The sequence below is a fragment of the Rhinolophus hipposideros genome, assembly GCF_964194185.1.
Source record: "Rhinolophus hipposideros genome assembly, chromosome: X".
Lineage (NCBI taxonomy): Eukaryota > Metazoa > Chordata > Mammalia > Chiroptera > Rhinolophidae > Rhinolophus > Rhinolophus hipposideros.
The window spans coordinates 116,343,409-116,363,091 of record NC_138046.1 but is presented as its reverse complement, the minus strand read 5'-3'; the positions used below and the strand labels follow the sequence as shown (position 1 = coordinate 116,363,091).

The 19,683-nt window shown below is 42.8% G+C and overlaps 1 protein-coding gene across 1 annotated transcript; it reads right to left on the bottom strand.

Moving 5' to 3' along the window:
- Nucleotides 1–281: 281 nt before the first annotated feature.
- LOC308494904 (large ribosomal subunit protein eL32-like) lies at nt 282–734 on the bottom strand (the record flags this gene model as incomplete). Its single annotated transcript, XM_081042881.1, has 1 exon — nt 282–734. Exon 1 carries the CDS (start codon nt 687–689, stop codon nt 282–284), a length of 408 nt encoding a protein of 135 aa, XP_080899007.1. The 5' UTR covers nt 690–734.
- Between the last annotated feature and the right edge of the window lie 18,949 nt (nt 735–19,683).

Below are 19,683 nucleotides of genomic sequence, written 5' to 3'. Positions count from 1 at the left end.
CCAGATTACGTGGGTTTACATCCTTTGTTTCACGGATTACTAGCCAAGTAATCTTGAGCAAGTTGCTTAGCCTCTCTGTGTCTTTGTTTCCTCATCTGTGAAATGGGGATGATGATGATCACGGAGCCTCGCTGTTCTGAATATCAGATGGATTAATCATGGAAAGTACTTAGAATAGTGTGTTGCACATAATAATCACCAAAAAGTCTTGTCTGTTATTATTATTTTTTGGGGGGAAGAATTTTATGGTTTTATTAAAACACAGTTTGCACACAAGCTGTCTATTCATTATCTTCACTGCGCAGCCGGGCATTGGGATTGGTGACTCTGATGGCCAGCTGGGCTGCTCTTTCCACAATGGCTTTGCAGTTCTTTGAGGAGACGTTGTGAGCAATTTCAGCACAGTAAGATTTGTTGCACATCAGCAGCACTTTAAGCTCCTTGACGTTGTGGACCAGGAACTTCCGAAAGCCACTGGGCAGCATGTGCTTTGTTTTCTTGTTACTCCCATAACCAATGTTGGGCATCAAGATCTGGCCCTTGAATCTTCTGCGCACCCTGTTGTCAATGCCTCTGGGTTTCCGCCAGTTACGCTTAATTTTTACATATCGGTCTGACTGGTGCCGGATAAACTTCTTGGTCCTCTTTTTGACGATTTTGGGCTTCACGAGTGGTCTAAGGGCAGCCATGATACCTAGTAGAAGATGAACGCCACCTCCGTAGGCAGCGCAGAGGAAGAGTTGTCTGTTATTATTATTATCCACATCAAGACATCTTAGTGGGACTAGTACTGGCTGAAGTCTTGGTTCTGCCACTTTGGGGTAGTGTAATCTTAGAACAAATCATATGACCCTTGTGAGCCTCAGTTTCCCCAGGATACTTAGGAGGGTTAAATGGCTTACTGGGCATGCAAGAACCTGAAAGTAATATTTTTTTCTTCTTACTCTTTATGATCAAGTCTGGGTGATATTTAACATCTCTTCTTTCTCTTTTGTTTTTCACTCCTTCATTCTTTGATTCCCTTTCTCCTAATGACACTCAATTCCTGATGTTCTCTTCTACCTAATCTCTTATAACTCTCATTTTGCCAAATCATACCAATCATGGGGAAAAAAACAAGGGCCTGAGTAACCCTTAAAAAACTTTATCTAGCCTCCACCTTCCAGGCCCTCCTTTGGTGAGAGATAGAGTGGCTAAAGGGAGGGGACCTCCGGGGCTCAGATAACTCCAGCTAGGTCAAGGTCAGTGAGGACCCAGTGGAGGGATTGTGTTACCTCTCTGCCCGCTGGGCCCCCATCCTGCTCAGCCTGGCTTGCTGATGACTGCTTCAGGGGCTGTCACTGAGCCTCCCTATGGCCTGGAGCTGTTACAGAAGTTCTGGTCCCCTTTCTTGCTGTCTTTCCATGCACAGGCACAACCAATGCCATTCTCTTCCTTCCTGTATCAGTTAGCTTTTGCTGCATAACAAACCATCCCCAAACAGTGACTTACAACAACAAGCTATTTACTTAGTTTACAAGCCTGGTGGTTTGGGCTGAGCTTAGCTGGGTAGTTCTACTGCTATCTCAACAGGACTCACTCATGTGCAGTCAGCTGCCACCCAGATACATGGTTCTGCTTCTGAGATTGGCTGTAGGCTAGGAGCATATGTAGGCTGTGACTGGATCATATGTTTCTCATCATTCATCAGGCTAGTCCAGGCTTCTTCATATGGAGGTGGTGGCAGGGACTCCAGTAACAGAAAAAGAGGGAAATCCCCAACATTTGATAGTTTTCAAGTCTACTTCTGTCACAATTGCTATTGCTTCTTTGGCCAAAGCAAGTCATATGGCCAAGCTCAGAGTCAGTATGAGAGGTGACTATCCAAGGGCCGGATACAGAGCCATGTGAAAATCCTGGGGCTATTAGTGTAACAGTCTGCCACGTCTGAGAATGTGGGGCATGGCAACTCGTTCCAAAATCTCCTTTGCATATTTGTTCCCTTAAGACCTTAGCACCCTTATGAAAATAAGGACATTTGGTGTGACATCTGAGAATTCCTAATTGGATATGAATATTGGTTCCTCAGAATATTACGTTAGCCCTCTGTCAGATTGCCTTCAAATATAAGTGTATGCTTCTTTAAGAAAATCCAGGCTTTGAACACACCTACATTAGTAGTGGCTCTTAACTCCTTTTATTCGGAGATAGTTTCAAACTCCTTTCAGAATTTGATGAAAGCTTAGTACCTTCTCCTAAGAGAAATTCACATTTACACATAGACACAGAATGTTGCTTATAATTTCATGCGATTCACAGATTCCCTGAAGCCAAACCCCAATTTAAGGACGTTTTCATCACAGGGAAAATATATACTTTTATAAAAGAATTTTTCTGAACCCAAAAGGATTTGCCATGGGGCTTGTTTATTTAAAAGAAATCTTATTATTTAAAGTGGTTCATAAGCTATCACTACCTCAGGTTTACTCAGAACACTTCCAAAAACGTTATTTAATTTAGTTAGCTTGCTCTTCATTGTAGGAAATATTCAGTTTCCACCCAACTTTTCAGGAGTTGCATTAATCAAAGGCCAGATGGACTCATTTAGACGTACTCCTGTGTCTGTTGAGACTGATTCTTACACAATGACATGAGGCTAGAGAACGTGGCCAAGCCCAGTGAAAATATATGGACTATTAAGAACATTTGTGAGCAGACTGTCTATGCATTAAAATCATTCTCTCATAAGTGTTTTTTTAAAATGAACTTTTGAAGTCTAAGGACCTTATCATATTATTTCAGGGTGCTTTTGGTTGTAAGTGACGGATGACTCAATTGAAGTAGGCTTAAACAATCAGGGTCGGTGGAGTCAGTGGCTCAACAACATGGTAGTTCTAGTTCCACTTCTTTAATATTCTCTGGTATTTCTCTCACAGTCCCAAGTGGATTGTGGCAATTCTGGGTATTATATGCAGGTGACAATGTACAGAAGTGGAAGAAAAAAAGATCCCTTTTCATGGACAAGACAAACCTTCCCAGAGACCTGCATTGGGTATTTCTTAGGTCTTATTGGCCAGCACTGTCTAACCTGACAATGTCTAAACCAGTCACTTGCAAGGGAAAGGCTAGCCTCCTGATTGGCTTAGACCAAAAAGCATTTCTCCTTTGGTCTTGGCCTCTTCTTCAGGACATGGCTTCTTCTTGAAGGGGAAAAAAAAACACCAGTGTTTTCTCGGTAAGAAGAAGGGGATCAAATGACCATTGGCTGAGCAATCTGCAGTGTCTGCCATAGTGCTCTGTTCCTTAATACTCTTTCTGAATGGGTAACCTGATCTTTCATGGAGCAAGAGAGAAGGAAATGCTTTTGCTAACATAAGTCATGGGAGAAGGGACTTTTGAAATATCACAAAGGCTGATTCCTGAACAGTTGGGAAAGAAGTTGATGGTCACCAGAGATGGGGGAAAAAAGAATAATGGCTCAAACATGAGGGATTTAAGTATAAGACAGTGTGTAGAAGAGGGTAGTAATATAGGTAGGTTGGGGGAAGGGTCGATGTAGTACAGAAAAGAGATTAAGCATGAAGCATAAGGATTAAATAAGAACATGATTACAGAGGAGAGCAGTGCGTGCCTGCCACACTGTGTTCAGCAAAATGGCAGAAGAGAGACTTTGAAGGGGAGTGGGATGGCAAAGAGACAACAGAGTGGGGCCAACATATTGAGCATCTCCTCTGTGCCTAGCATGGCTGCCTACTTTGAGCAGATCCTGTGACGCCCTGCTTATGGTCCATGGTCCTTTCAGGGTGCTCTGGCTCACTTCCATCTGCCAGTGTCTATGTCTATGTGACTGAGGGTTCATTCCTGTCCCCTCCTGCCCCTGTGACTGTGGAAAGATAGGAGAATTTACACTCTTTTGGAGTAACCTCCAACTAATGTCTCTCAGGTTCCCTCAACTTTTTTTTGGGATGATTCAGAGCTGAGGGTTTTATACTGTTTCCCGGTTTTCCTGAGGATGAGATGCCAGTTGCCCACTGTGGCAGCCAGCTTAACAGCACACCCTTTGTTGGCTGTTCTCCCTTCCCTGCTTCACTTCTCCTGCTTCCCTATCAGTCTTGTGTGCATCCCCAAATAAACTCATTCTAGCCAAAGCCTGGTATCATGATGAGCTTTATACACATTCTTTTGTCCAATCACTGCAACCCTAAGGGTAGTAGGTGTTATCTAGTCCAATTGATAGATGAGGTAACAGACTCAGGCAGGTCAAGTGATCTTCTCAAGTTGGTAATTCAGCTGGTAACTGGCAGAGCTCAAATTGAAATCCAGGTCTGTCTGGTGAAAGCCTGTGCTCTTTTCCTAATAACAACGTGTATTTTGGTGCCCATGAACAAGACACGAATGTAGATTGGAGGGCCTGGATAAAGCCAAAAACTGGGGTTACTGCATCACATGTCTACAACCTGCCCTAGGTGGCAGATGATTGCTTTAGGATTTCCATCGATCAGGCCTTTCTAGGCTAAATCTCAAGAAGCTGATGCAACAAACCTGCTTGTGAGCATGATGAGATGAAGCAGATCAAAGACCATAATCATCCATAGTCAACCAGGGGATCCATAGAAAACATGGGTGCTGGCTTCAAATTACAGTTAGAACCAGAACTGATATGAGAACTCCAGGTCTGACTGACCATTGGCTAGAGGTCTGACTACATGGTAGAACTTGCCAGGCAAGAACTTAACAAGTGATATACTTCATACTTTGCTCAGCTATTAAGACAGTGTGATGGACAGGTTAAGAGGTAGATTTTGGAGTCAGACATGCCTGGAACAGAATATTCTTCTACCACTTTCTAAGTTTCTAGCATGCTAGAAACTTCCTACCTCAAGAGCCTGAATCTCAGTTTCTTTCCCGTGAGCATTCTCTGATACCACTGACGTCTGTTTAGCCACAAGTAGGTACAACCCAGAATTGCAGGCGAGTTAACATCCTTTAACCAATGAGAAATAGGAGTCAGTATAAATGCTGCGGGCTCTCTTTCCTCTAGTGGGATGATTCTGAGGGATGTTCCACATAATTTATCAAAGGATCCTCACCAGAGTTGAGCCTCAGTGGCCCAGAGCTGTAACCCATTCATTAATGAGCTCATTGTTGGTTGTCTTTTCCCTGTGTCACTATTGCCAAATTGCTTAATTTTCTTAAGCCTGTGAAATTAGGATCACATCTTTATCATAGGGTTGCTATGAGGATTAAATAAGCTTCTATGTATAGAGTGCCTTGTACATAATTGTGGGGACTGAGTCCCAGAGAGCAGTTTCCAGGCTCTCGGCCTCAAGTAGAAAGGTGCTGGCTCAGGTAGTAGATGGCCATCAGTTGTTACCAGTTAGCCATTAGCCACTAATATAACTGCCGTGGCTACGCTAGCAAAGGGGTTGGTTGGTTGGCAGAGAAGCGGAATTCGGCTAGCAAGTGGGGTTGGTGGGTTGGTTGGCAGAGAAGTGGACAGGCGGATTGTGGCTCCAGCTTCCTGTGTCTCCAACCCAGCCACCAGCAAGAATATAGTGGTATGACTCCCCTACTTATGGCTCCGTGAGTGTTCCTTTTTGGCCTCACCATATCCTGCGTTCTTGTGTGGGGCGCGGGAGCTGAATCCCTGCATGACAATAATAAACGTTCAATAGGAATATGGTGCTTGTTAAATTATTGATCCTTTCTTTTCAGCCTTTAGGCTCCATCCCTGCAGTTCCAGTTCCTCCACTAGGTGGCAGAGTATAAACATTCATCGTCCATGGAAGGCATGCCTCTTAGAAAGAGTAAGTAAAATAAGTAAATTAGAGACCCCGAGGGACTATGGTCAGTGTGACATGAGAAGGGCAAGCCTATGATTAAAACCCAATCCAAATAAAGAAAGCAGTGCCCTGAAATTCCAGCCTCAGTCAGATCGGTGTCTGATTCAAGGCTTTGAAAGGTAGAGACTGTTGGATAAATTCCCAAAGCAACATGGGGAACCTGTATGAGAGAATCAGGTGGAGTCTGTTTGCAAGAAATTACTGGGTGCTATTTTCCCATGCCTGGGGTAATCCTAAGTCATGGGAGATGACTAGGAGGTGGAGGAATGGCAAGGAGCCAGGGAAAAACCAAACAATCACCTGAACAAAGTAGATGTTGATAAGAGTCAGCGTGATCCTCTAGTGAGCTTTGGGACAAAATCTTTCAGGATTATTTAGTGTTCCTCTTGGCAAGATGTTTGCATCACTGGACAAACCATACCAGCTGAGGATTAATTAACTCCCTGGTTAAATGATGGGGAAAGTGGGGCATTTGTTCACTGGCTTCAGTCCCTCATTGGTTGAAGGTTTACCCTGGATCATTATCTTCACCATACTTGTAAGGAGTGAAGATGCAGACATTTGCAGTAGGAAGCCATTGGCATGTTAGAAACTGTCTACTATGTCTGCTGATGAACTCAGGAGGGCAAATGAGATAGGGTATGGGCGGATCAACAATGACTGCTTCTCAGATTTTAGTGTATATATAAATCACCCAGGGAGCTTGTTAAAATGCAGATTCTGATTTTGTAGGTCTTGGGTGGTGCCTGAAATTCTGCACTCAAGCTCCTAGATGATATTAACACTGCTGGTTCACAGATCACATTTTGAGAAGCAAAGGATACACAATTCTTTAAACCAGTCCTGCTATTTATTTCATCATCCCACATCTTTATGAACCCCCAACAATATTGAAGGCACCAGGGTCCCTGTGTTTTGGTTTTTCTCTCTCTGGACTTCAATGTCTTTATCTTCAAAATGCGGTGGGGGTGGGGATCTTGGATTAGAGGAGCTGACTGGGGTGGTGGATGAGGAGAGGAGAGGAGGGAGGAGTTTTTAAAATAGCATTTCAATATTTAGAAGACATTGAGATTTTTAAAAATTAAAACTACCAAAAAGCAAAGTGGGAACAAATCTCCTGGGCTGACCAAGGTCAATGGAAGACAACTCCATGTTCCTAAAAGATTCATATCTCCTGGGAGGGGGGGGGATGATATTGTTGTTTCCTAAGGGGTGGCCTAGAGATTTTTGTTTTTACATTTTTATTTCTATATAAAGGTGGGTATTGGTTCTAAAAGGTTGAGAAAGACTGGATTTGAAGATCTGTGAGACCTCGTCCGGGTCTAGTATCTTTCCACTGAATTTTACATAAATCTATTATTATATCAAATTTCTGATTTATGTCTGTCTTCTCTATTGGCCTGGAAGCTTCTCTAGCCAGAGTTTCATGTCTATCTCTATCACCCCTTCTAGTGCCTGGCACACAGTAGGTGCTTAGTAAATCTCTGAATACATGAATGAATCTATGGATTTCTTCCAGGTCTAAAAAAAGGTTGTGACATCATGAGGTTGAGCCACACACTGGCTTTTTGGAAAGAATCTTTTAAGCTATTTTTTGACTTATGTGGTACACTAACTCCTTTGAAATTTTGTTGTAATTATTCTAGCCACATACAACCCCATGTCCAGTATTTGTTTAATGAGCTGCTCCAGAGCATATACCATTTAGTGACAACCCAATGAAGATTCTTTGGCTAGAGAACTGTTTGAAAACGGTGCTTTGGAGTAAGAAACATCTGCCCTGGTTTGCTGTGAACGAGGAGTCTGTGGAGTACATTTGGACAGGCTCTGCCTGATTAAGCTTGCCAGCAAGAGGCGGAGGCACCACTAATTACATGTCTTACATTATGGGTTGGAAATAGATACACAGAGCAAATTCTCTGGCCCACAAAGCCTCAAAAAGTGATGAAAGCAACATAGACTTCAAGTTCATTTAAAAATTCTCAGCATTGCAGAGCAGAGCCAGCCATACGCTATTTCCTCTTTTTCACGTGGCACTTAAGACACAGAAGAATAAACCAACAGAGGATCTGGAAATCTACTTGTAAATTCATAAAGAAACAAACAAACAAAAAACTCCACAGTGGCAAGAAAGATATAGACAGTGACATGTGCTTTTCACTGGAGATATTAATTAGTAACCCCCTTCGAGCCTTTGATATCCTTGAAAAAGGTCAACACCATTGTTTAACTTACACAAACTTGACTGCACTCAGGTAAAAATTGCTCTTCTTCAGGTAGGTCTTAGTTAGACAACACCCAAAGAGACCTTCCTAAAAAGGAGGGAAGAAGTCAAAGCAGCAAGCAGAATGAGAGGCCCAAGTGGGCAATGAGTGGGAGCCAGGAAAAGCCCTACCCCAGGTTCAAAAGATGAATTCTATAATTATAGGACAGCAAGGCCAGCTTAGCGTTAGCCCATTAAGATAAAATTTAGTAGAGTTTGGGCAATGGCAAGCTCACGGAAGACCATCAATTGGATGCAGATGCCCAATGGCTAAATATCTGTGGCAGAAATAGTCAGACTACACTTTCTATCTTCCCTTGCAATTAGGTATCGCCATGTGACTGAGTTCTAGCCAATAGAATGTGACCACAGGTGAGGTGCTCTGTTTCCAGGACAGGTCTATAAATACTGCCGACACAGGATCCTTCATGTGCTCTCCCCTTCTAGCTTGACACAGATGAAGTGAGTGACTTTGGAAGCTGTGTGTTGACTATAACAGAGCCTCAAGATGGAAGAATCATGGATCGCCACTGCTTAGAGGAGAGCCACCTGTCAATCACGACTTGATGTGAGTGAGAAACCTTTATTGTGTAAAGGGGTTGAGATAATAGGGTTTATCTCTTACAGTATCATTTATTACCTAATTAATATCTAGTCTCTGGCTGTATTAATAGAGGGATTGTAGGAAAAACAAAGGAGGGTTTTGCTGTCCTTCCTGGAAATTACCCTGAAGAGGGATTTTGTCCAACTGGAATATGTACATAAATGAAAGACAAGAGTGATGAGGAGGTGGGAAAATGATATATTGGGGAGGATAAAAGTGAGAGGCTTCAGATTAAAGAAGAGAAAACTTTGGTGTGGAGTAAGAATATCCAATAGCTGTATGTAAAGTTTTGAAAATATGTCATAAGGAAGGTGTAGACTTCTGCCGTGGAATGCCAGAGAGCAAAGCTGGGAACTAGGTTTGTGCTCAATATAAAGAAGTACTTTCTAATAATTAGCACTGCCCCAAAGTGGAATGGCCTTTCTTACCTAATAAAGACTTCTCCATCTTTAGTAGATGCTGTTGATTGATTACTCAGTGTCCATTTCCCTCCCTCTTGACTACGGAGTCCCAATTTTGTTGAAGTATCATATTCATGTAATTACGGGAGAGGGACCCCATCCCCAGCGATGGATCCTGATTAGTCCAAGCCATTCAGCATTCTCTTAGTAGCTCTTACTGTTCTAGAGGTTGGTACACACCCTAAGCTGGCCCAGTCAGACTTAAAGGAAGCTCTTGTATTTCATGGATGGGGGAGAGATTTTCCTTCTCTCCTGCTGGACATGCATGAGGACTCATTAGTCTTGACTCTCACTGGCAGCCATCTTGTGGTCATGAGGGCAACCAGCCTTAAGATGAAATCAGCACTGAGGATGGCAGAGCAGAAAGATGGAAAGAACCTGTCCATCAAGCTGTGACCATCCTATGACCGAAGTCACCTGTACCCCTGGATTTCACTTTGACTTCGGTGTTCTATTATGTTTGATTTAAAACATGCTAGATGATATACTGCTCCTGAGGAGGTTTTGGAATACAGGTTGAATACTGCCTTGTCATCAGAGACACCAGAGGGGAATTCTAGCCTGGGCAGCAGGTGGGTCTCTCAGGATAATATCCAATCCTAAGAGTTATAAACTCTGCTAAAGAAGGTACAGCCCATTTCATTTAAATTAAAATATGTTTCCTTACGAGTGTCTGGAAATGCATTCTGTAATGGACTTATGTTGGCTTTTGGCTATTATACATCCTACCCACACATTCTTGTTGGCCCCCATTTCTCTTTGTAGGAGTTCTCCCATAACAGAGACAACTTTTTGTCCATAGCAGATTTGGACTCCTCTTGCAGAGTGTAGAATCATTGATTGGAAGCATTTGCCTACCAGGAACTACATTCTCATGCCTCCTTACATTTAGTCGAGGCCACAGGCCTGGTTCTAGCCATTGGAATGGGAGCAGTAGAGATGCACATCATGTCTGGATCAAGAAGCTTAAGTAGTGGGTTTACCTTCGTTGTCTTTACCCATCCTCCAGCTGAATGCAAAGAACTCCAGGGCCCAGGAGGCGGGTGGAGCCACAATATGGAAGGAGCCTGGGTCGTGAAAAATCTGTGGAAGGTTGACTGCCAAACAGGAATATATTTGTGTTGGACAGTTACATGCCTAAAGAATATGCTTCTACTGTGTTAAGCCATTAATCTTGGGGTTTGTTAGTTACGGCAATTAGTATTGCCCTAACTAATACATCCTCACTGTGCATTGTGTTAGTAGGAGGGAAATAGCCATTTCAGCCTCCTGCTGATGCTTCCATTATAGAAGACAAGGGGGTCCAGTTCCCCTTTCTATCTGCCCTCTGGTAAAGCCACTGAAGACACTTTCTCATGGGATACTGAATCTTAAACAAGGGGCACAAAGATGTAGGGAAAGTTCAGAATCAGATACATAGCAGTGGAAACTTGAGGAAAATACTGTGCCTGTGGCAGTGGGGCTTTGGCTACGGTTTCTGCTACTTCAGTAGCACCCTTGAGTCCTGCAGGTTGTCTAAGCCTTCTCCTCCAGCTTCTCGTTGATTCTGTTAACCCTTGATAGCTTGATAATTAGTTCGCTCGTTTGCTTAGGATAATCGTTTTTTTCTCTTGCTTGCAATCATATGGTGGGTTTTAATTTTTTTCATAGAAGTGGTTCATCTCAAACTCATGCATTTCATTTTGTTTTGACTTTTATAAGTGAAGTTTCTACAAATTTCTGTATTTATCTCGGTGTTTGACTCTGCTTTACTATCTTAGATTCGTGATCTAACAACAGTTGACATTTGGCACCACTCAATTTCCTCCTTTTGTTGACTACCTGTCCAGATAATCAAGTAGTTGTTTATTTTTCCTTTTGTTGATGGTTTGGTCTCTTTCCTAGCTTGCAGCAATTATTTTCCTCACTTGCCTTACTTACAGATTGTCCTTACCTATGCATTTTTGCAGTATTTCTACTTGTTAACCATTTCTAGCATTGAGCTGTATCATCCAATTAGCAATCTGTAACATTTTTCTGAAGGCGGAAGGGCATAGTTGGTGCAAAATGCACTCAATTTGTTTTCCCAGAGACCTGCTTTTGTTACTTACAAGATATGTGACCTTTGGCAAATCACTGAACTTGTCTCTTCCTGAGACTTGTTTTGCTAAGTGATTAGAATGAGAGAATACATGAAAATCTCAGGGTCAGTTATATGACAGCAGTTAATTAAAGGCCACATGGCTAGAGAAATACAGTTGGAGGGAAGGTAGGAAAGTATGAAGGTAAGAAATCCACAGCCTCGCCTAGGAAGTCAGACTGTGGGAGCTACTAGGAAGGGAAGAACTATTCATGAAGACTACCATCAGCTGATGGGAACCACCCGACGATGTTTTCTTTTGCAGCCAGCTTTATACTTTTGGTTCATCCTCAAATATAGTCCTTGAAGAGAATCCAAACAGAGCAGTGGCCCTGCTTCAGCATTTTATCCAGCCTGACACACTGAACACAAAACAAATTTGACCTGCCACGGCAACTTTTTATGTTACTCAATGAGCAATTCTTCTACACCTCTGATCAGCCATTTATATTTGCCAGTGAACTGCATTAGAAATCCACCTCCACCTCACAAGGACTGTACTGGGAATCAGATTTGGTGACCTCCAACACTGGCCTCAGTTTCCTCATCAGTAAAATGGGGTGGCTCTTCTGCTGTTCCCAGAGTCCCTTCTCCAGTCCCAGCCCACTGTGATGCTGGAAGATGATCTTGTGACCCTTCCCCCTAGTGTCTGCTTAGCTTCTGGATGGAGTTAGCATTCCTTCCCCAAAGCAAAAGAACACTTCTGCCTGGAGTTCTTTCTTGTTGAAAACCTCCTCCCTCTCCCTTCGCTGGGGTGGAGCTTGTTGTCATGGTAACCTGCAGCCCAAAATTGAGGTTGACACTAAATCCAGCCAAATGGACTCATATGTGGCTACAGAAGGTCAGGACAGAGTGTTTCTCCAAACCTGGTGATTCGCTAATAGGAAACAAAGTATTTAGTCACTTTGTTAACTTTTCACAAATTTCCCTCTTTTTCCTTAGGGGACACTTGACAAAATAAGAGAGGACTGGTACCAATTTGGTTCAATTTGCTAATCTTTTTAAATATTCTTGCAGATAGGTAGGCCATCTTTTGACTTGGAAAAAATTATCTTCTTTTCTAAAACATTCTGTGAGTGCTTGCAATTAAACCAAGAAAAAAAAAGGCAGGGAACACAAGCTTAAATAACTAATAATTTTAAGCTAACAATAATCAAATGTTATTTGATAACTCAAATATTCTGAACAATATCCTTGCCTAGCACAACTACGTGCACACAACTGCACACACACACACACACACACACACACACACACACACACACACACCCTTAGCTACCCTCCCATGTAATCAGATGAAACTTGAAGAAAAGAGTAATGTCCCCCACAGAGTTTAGAAAATGCTAGACTAAGTCTGCCTTTTTGATTGTTCCACAAAGGTCCAAGGCCAAATAGGGAAACAGTTGGTTAAGGACAATGTGGCACCATGGGAAGGTGGAGGGTCATTGGAGTGCTGAGTCAGGCAAATTCGTTTCAAATGGAGCTTAGGAAAAGAAGGAGGTTTAGAATGTAGGATCCCAGCCCTTTAGGTGCCACCATGAAATAGTAAGAGCAGCCAGGGCCCCCAGGATGCAGGCAGGCTCTTCGTCTGAGGCTTGGAATAAAAGGCGTATTGCCAACTGAGACAAAGCAGGAAGGATCCACGCACACAAGAGACTGTGCCTGGGCTGTCAGGCTGTATTTGTGTCTGCCTGAGCTGTTCTGAAAAGATCCTCCTTTCCTGAATCACTAAGACCCCCCAACCCTGGACAATAGAAAGATGGAGTGTTGACGCTCCCTGTGCTAAGCAACAGATTGGAGACATGGGAGTGAGAGCTTTTGTCTTGGCTCTGTCACTGATAACTATTGCTGCACCCAACCCTAATGACTTCAGCTTCCTCACATACTGGGGGGAGGGGATGATGAAGAGTCTGGGCCATCCATGGAGATGGTCCAAGACAATAAGTCACCACTGCAACTTACCCTCACCTCCCCACCCCATCTAAGCCACCATCATTTCTCACCAGGGTTTTAGCAGTTGCCTTCCACCTGGGTCTCCTTGCTTCTGCTCCTACTTCCCTATAGCTTATTGTTCACCCACATTGCAACCACAGTGATCCTCTCAAAATACAAGTTAAATTGTGTCACTCTTCAGCTCAAAACACTCTGATGGCTTCCCAATATTTTTACTATGACCTACGAGGCCCTCCACAATCTGCCCACGCTCACATTCCTTCTCTAACCTCACCTCCTGTTACTCTTCCTGTTTCTTACTTTGCTCCAGGCATACTGGCGTCCTTGCTTGAACATGTCATTTCTATGCACACCTTGGAATTTCTGTACTTGCTGTTCCCTCTGCCTGGATCTTTTACCAGGTACATGCATTACTTGTTGCTTCACCTCCTTCAGATCTTTTCTCAGATGGTGTCTTCCCACTATGGCCTTTCCTGATTACCTGATATAAAATTGCAAGTACTTTGTGTTAGTCAGCCATTGCCATAATTAGGCTGTATCATAAATGACCCCAGACTCAGTGGCTTCCAGTAAGCACTTATTTCTGTACTCAAGAGTTTGAATGAGACTTGGTTGATCTAGGATGGTCTTGGTCTATCAGCTCTGCTTTAGACTGCAGGTTGGGTTCAGGTCTGCTCTATTTGTGCTTGTGTTGAGGCCCAGAATGAAGGGGCAGTGGCTACCCAGGGCATGCTCCTCTCATGATATATCATCAGTACAACAGCCAAGACAAGTAATATAAGCATCTAAGGATCATCACATTCCACAAACATTCTATTGGTCAAAGGAAATCACATGACCAAGTCCCACGTTAATGAGTTATCAAAGTATACTCTGCCCAAACTGGGAGGGGAAAGACAATATTTGAACAATTACCCCAACTATCACACACATGCACACATATCCGTCCCGCATCCCTGCCTGTACTTCCTATCTTACTTCCCATGCTTTTTCTCTTTAGGGCTTATCATCACCCTACCTATGACACATTTTACTTATCTACTTTGTTTATCGTCTGTCTCATTGCCTAAAATGGAGGCTCTTTGAGAACATGGAGTTTTGTTTGTTTTGTTCATTGCTGTATCATCATCAGTACCTTGACCAGTGCCTGGAACATAGTAGATGCTGATAAATACTTTTCGAATGACAATAAATAAATCCACTAGTACTGTGAGCACTCATTAAAAGAAGTTCAGAAATGAATTCTAAAATCTTGCCGCTTTTTGAATAGGGACATAATCTCTGTAAAAGATTGGTCTTATCATTATATCTACCACGTGACTACTACCACAACTAATGACATCAACACTGTTGCCATCACTACCACTATGAGCATCATTGTTACCATGACCATCACCACCACCACTACCATGTCACCACAGCCACCTCCACTACCATCCCATGTCTAGCACCATCACCCTTGCTGCTCTCATCTTCATCACTGCCAACTCTATTGTCATTGTCTCCATTAGGTGATGGTGATTGACAGTAATACTGATCTCACACAGCTCTCAATAAACTAATTGCAGTACAGGAAGCAGAAGAAATAATCGTTTTGTCCTAGTGGGCTAGCTGCAATGAAAAAACTTCAATCTGAGAAAATTATTTCTCTTGAGAGCCCCAAAGTCAATCTTCAGCAATTATACAATCAATATTTACTACAGCTCCAGAAATGCTACCCACTCTTTTGGAGGTGTGCAGAAATGATCAAAACCTTGAATTTCACTTCCTGAGTAGCACTGAAATTGTCTCCAGCTCTTCTTCCTTTTATCCTTTTGGAAGGAAAAAAAGGTTTTTTCTAAGTCATTTCTCTCACCACTTACTTACAAGTCCATTACTTCTTGTTGCATAATTATAGACCATGTGACTTCTTGATTAATCTTTTCCGTCCTGAAACAAAATCTTTTTCTGAATTGATGCTGCTTCTCCAGTTCTTTGTAAACACTGCCTGACAAAAATGTGTGGGTGCTGGAAGTCCCCCAAATACCAGGGGTAAGATTAAAGTCCATCAAATCTCCACTCCAGATCAATTCTCTCTACTTACAGAGCAAGGCAGTGTAGTCTTTCTTCCACCTCTACTTGTTTTTTAAAAAATTCCTTTTTAAGGCCAGATTTCACCTTAATTTTATCTGGCCCATGACCCTAAAACGATCTACTAAAGCCTCTACTTTATTTATTTTTGCTGAAGGCATCAAATGATTTGAAATACGGAAATATTCAAGATATTCTACAAAAAGAACTTGCTCATAAAATATTGTACCATGGGTTGGGGAAGAGTCAGTTGAAGATGGTGTGAAGAAGGAGAATTTTATTTAATTCTTAAAAGCAATTTTTCTTTGAAGGGAAGAAATTGCCACTGTTTGGCTTTAGTCCCAAACCTGCTATTATGATGAAACACCAAGAGTACAGTTTATCATATCCTGATGGCAACGCATCTGATTTTGATTCTATCAAATACAAAGAAAAAACTGTATTGCTGGGGAGGGGGATGGTTGAAAAAGGAATGTTAGAGCCTCCTGAGAAGACTTTCTTTTTTGTGGGTATGAGAAAATGTTCCACAGGCAGAGGGAGAAATAGATGAAAAGGCCTATACTGTTAGGAAGCTAATAGAGACATTTGCACAGTGATTCACAGACAATTGTGTGACTGAGGTCTGGTGTCTGCTGAGGGCACATGATACAACAAGATGGCGGATAGCTCCAGGACAGAAGTGATGGGACTTAGCGGCCCTAGCTGTCAAGTCAAAATCAGTCAGGTGAGTTCTGTGTTGGAATATTTCCATCATTTTCTTCCTCAAAATGACTCTCATCCCTGGTTGGCTTGGGATGGACTAGCCTGGGAAAACTTCAGGCTGAGTTTGGCTGAGGAGCAGTGGGAGCCATCTCCTCCATAGGATTCCAAAAGCCATCCACAGCTGAAAGGAGTTCTGGGTGGTGGAAAACTCAAGCTGCAGCAACTCTGCAAATGGAGCTGGGAGAGCAGCTGGTTTGTGCCAAGTGTGCTTCTACTGAGCTGAGGGGTTTGCTTTGTGAGGCAGGACAGCCTCTCGGTGGGGAGGCTGGGATTTGAACTTGGGATGTGCTCAGTTGTTGAAAGATATTGGAAGCAGGCACTTCCTGTGAAAGGATTCAGTTTCAACTAAATAGTGTTCAGTTTACAGTTACTTTGGGCCCAAAGAGGGAATTTTTGTCTGTTTGGATCGTAACAGGATCTCTGAGTAGGGATGTGTAGACATTTGTAGAGGAGTGGGAAGGAGGGGTAGGGGAACAGAATCGAGTCTTATGAGTGAGACTGTGGCCCTGTCTCCTTATCCTTCAGGCCTCTTTAATGAAAACTCAGCTCAGAAGTAGATCTAGGCTACAACAGGTATTCAGTGTTTTATGGATCGGGTCTGAGAAAGGCACATCTAAAACAGGTTAGAGAGTGTGGTCTGCTGTGTTTCCCAGGAAGGGGACTAATGGAGAGATTCATTTACAGAGAGTTTATTAGGATCAACACCTTTGGAAGAAGAGAAAGTAACAGGATTAGGCAGGGGATGATTTGAGCTGCAGTGCAGTTGCAACAAGGACTTCTATTCATCCTATGGGGAGCTCTGGAGCTGGGATAACCTTGCAGAGTTGTCTGGGGTTAGAGGTCTTTATCCCTCTCTACCCACCAGTCATTAGATGTGGGCGCTCCCAGTAAAGGGTACATCCTTCCATCACGTGGAGAATGGTTGTCTGCCAACACTCCAGTCAGCTGGGCTAATGAGTACTTTAATCCTGAAGGAAGGCTTGGGAAGGCTGCAACACTGAACTAGAAACAAAGCCAAAGAATTTTTTTCCAAAAGGGAACTAGCAACAGATGACATACTGATTTACTCCTTTTCAGTGTCAGTTCTAGCCAATTCAAATAATATTTGAGGGTTTACTTGTGGTCTAGGCACTGGGGATATACAGATAAAGACAAGCCTTTGAGGGACCCATGATCTGGTGGAAAGACAAGAGGTATCACAACTTAGCCACCACTCAACATGATTATAGAGGCACTGAACAGGTAGAATGGGATGCAGAGGGGGCTATTAGCTTCATTAATGTGTGATAGTCAAAGTTTTGTGCAGTATTAGCTTACTGAGCGTATATCACAACATAAACACATTATAATTTAGAGGACCACTCCTCCTGAGTGGAAATGCAATTGTTGATAACGTCAGACAAGCCAAATTGTTTCTGAAAACACTTGGATTTTCTTTTGGATGAAAAAATGTTTGTTGACCGAAAATATTTAAAAATAAAAAAAGCTAGCTGTTATCAAAAAGATTAGAAATAACAACTGTTACTGAGGATGTAGAGAAAAGAGAACCCTTTGCACTATTGCTGGGAATGTAAATTGGTGCAGCCACGATGGAAAACAATATGAAAGTACCTTTAAAAATTGAAACTAGAACTACCATATGATCCAACAATTCTGTTTCTGGCTATTTATCCAAAGAAAGCAAAGAACACTAACTCAAAAAGTATAAGCACCCCCATGTTCATCACAGCATTATTTGCAATAGCCAGGATATGGAAAAAACCTAAGTGTCCATATATATATATACACACACACACACACACACACACACACACACACACATACATACAAAGGGTGCCCAAAAAATGTATACACATTTTTAAAAAGGAAAAAAAAAACTATTAAAATTACGCTGATGGTAACCACTTTGAGCACCTCTTGTAATTGCAGAAGTCAAACGTGACCTGTATTAATCTTTTGTTATCGGTATATATTGAGTATTACAATTTTAATAGTGTTTTCCTTTCTTAAAATGTGTATACATTTTTTGGCACCCTCTGTGTGTGTGTGTGTGCACATGCACACGCACACACACACACACACACACACACACTGGAATATTATTCAGCCATATAAAAGAATGACATCTTGCCATTTGTGACAATATGGATGACCTTTAGGGCATATACTAAGTAAAATAAGTCAGATAAAGACAAATACCATATGAACTCTCTTATATGTAGAATCTAAAATACAGGTGAACTGTTTTTGTTTTTAGTTTAATTGAAAAAACAAAAATAAAATGTGCTTTGTTTTAACTCAAAAAAGGGAGGGGGGAGATGGATGACAATAAGAGAAGGAATAAATACAAAACATGTCATAGCCACTTGAGCAGAGCTAGGACTAGAACTCATATTTTCTATCCTTTGTTCAGAGTTCTTGTTTTTCTTTTTTGAGCACTGAATATAATTACCTACCCCACCTCCAGCAGCCTTCCTTAACTGATATTCTTTTTTCTGGAGTCCCCTTTCTGTGCTTGGTTAGATGAAACCTCCTGATGACCATGGGCCTGATCCAGTCTGGGAGACCATAAGCCTCTCTGTTCTCTGGCCACAGACTGCACCCTTAGTGGCATTCTTGCTGAGGTGTGCCACTGTTCCCACTGGAGAGCAAAATGAGGAGGGTTACATTTGTGCCGACTGATTAATAAGCCTAAGGTGGATAGTCAAAATATTTATCAGCTGGTACAGCACGGTAACCAACCAATCAGGCGAAAAACAACCAGTACAGATAAAGCTGTGTAAGCAGGCTAAATACTAGCCTGTTCAGGATTATTTAAAAATTGCAATTGCTGGGGTGGCCGGATGGCTCAGTTGGTTAGAGCACGAGCTCTGAACAGCAGGGTTGCCAGTTTGATTCCCACATGGGCCAGTGAGCTGTGCCCTCCACAACTAGATTGAAGACAACAAGCTGCCTCTAAGCTGCCAGAGGAGCAGCCAGATGGGTCAGTTGGTTAGAGCACAGGCCCTTAACAAGGTTGCTGGTTCAATTCCCGCATGGGATGGTGGGCTGAGCCCCCTGCAACTAAGATTGAAAACAGCGAGTGGACTTGGAGCTGAGCTGCACCCTCCACAACTAGATTGAAGGACAATGACTTGGAGCTGATGGGCTGTCATGCAGGGATTCCGTCCTGCTCTCAGCAGGTGAACGCAGGAGACGTGGAGACTGAAAAGGAGCAAACACCATACCCTGCTGTTGCGCCATGTGTAATGCAGGGTCTCAGCTCCCGCTCCTCACACAAGAACGCAGGATATGGTGAGGCCGGAAAGGAACACCCACGGAACCATAGATAGGGGAGTCACACCACTATATTCTCACTGGCGGCTGGGTTGGACACACAGGAAGCAGGAGCCGCAATCTGCCCTCCGCTTCTCTGCCAACCAACCAACCCCACTTGCTAGCTGCAATCTGCACTTGCTAGCTTAGCCACGGCAGTTATATTAGTGGCTAATGGCTAACTGGTTACAGTTGATGGCCACCCAGCCACAGTGGACGGCCCTCTACTACCTGAGCCAGCACCTTTCCACAAAAGGCTGAGAGCCTGGAAACTGCTCTCTGGGACTCTGTCCCCACATGGGCCCTGGAGAAAC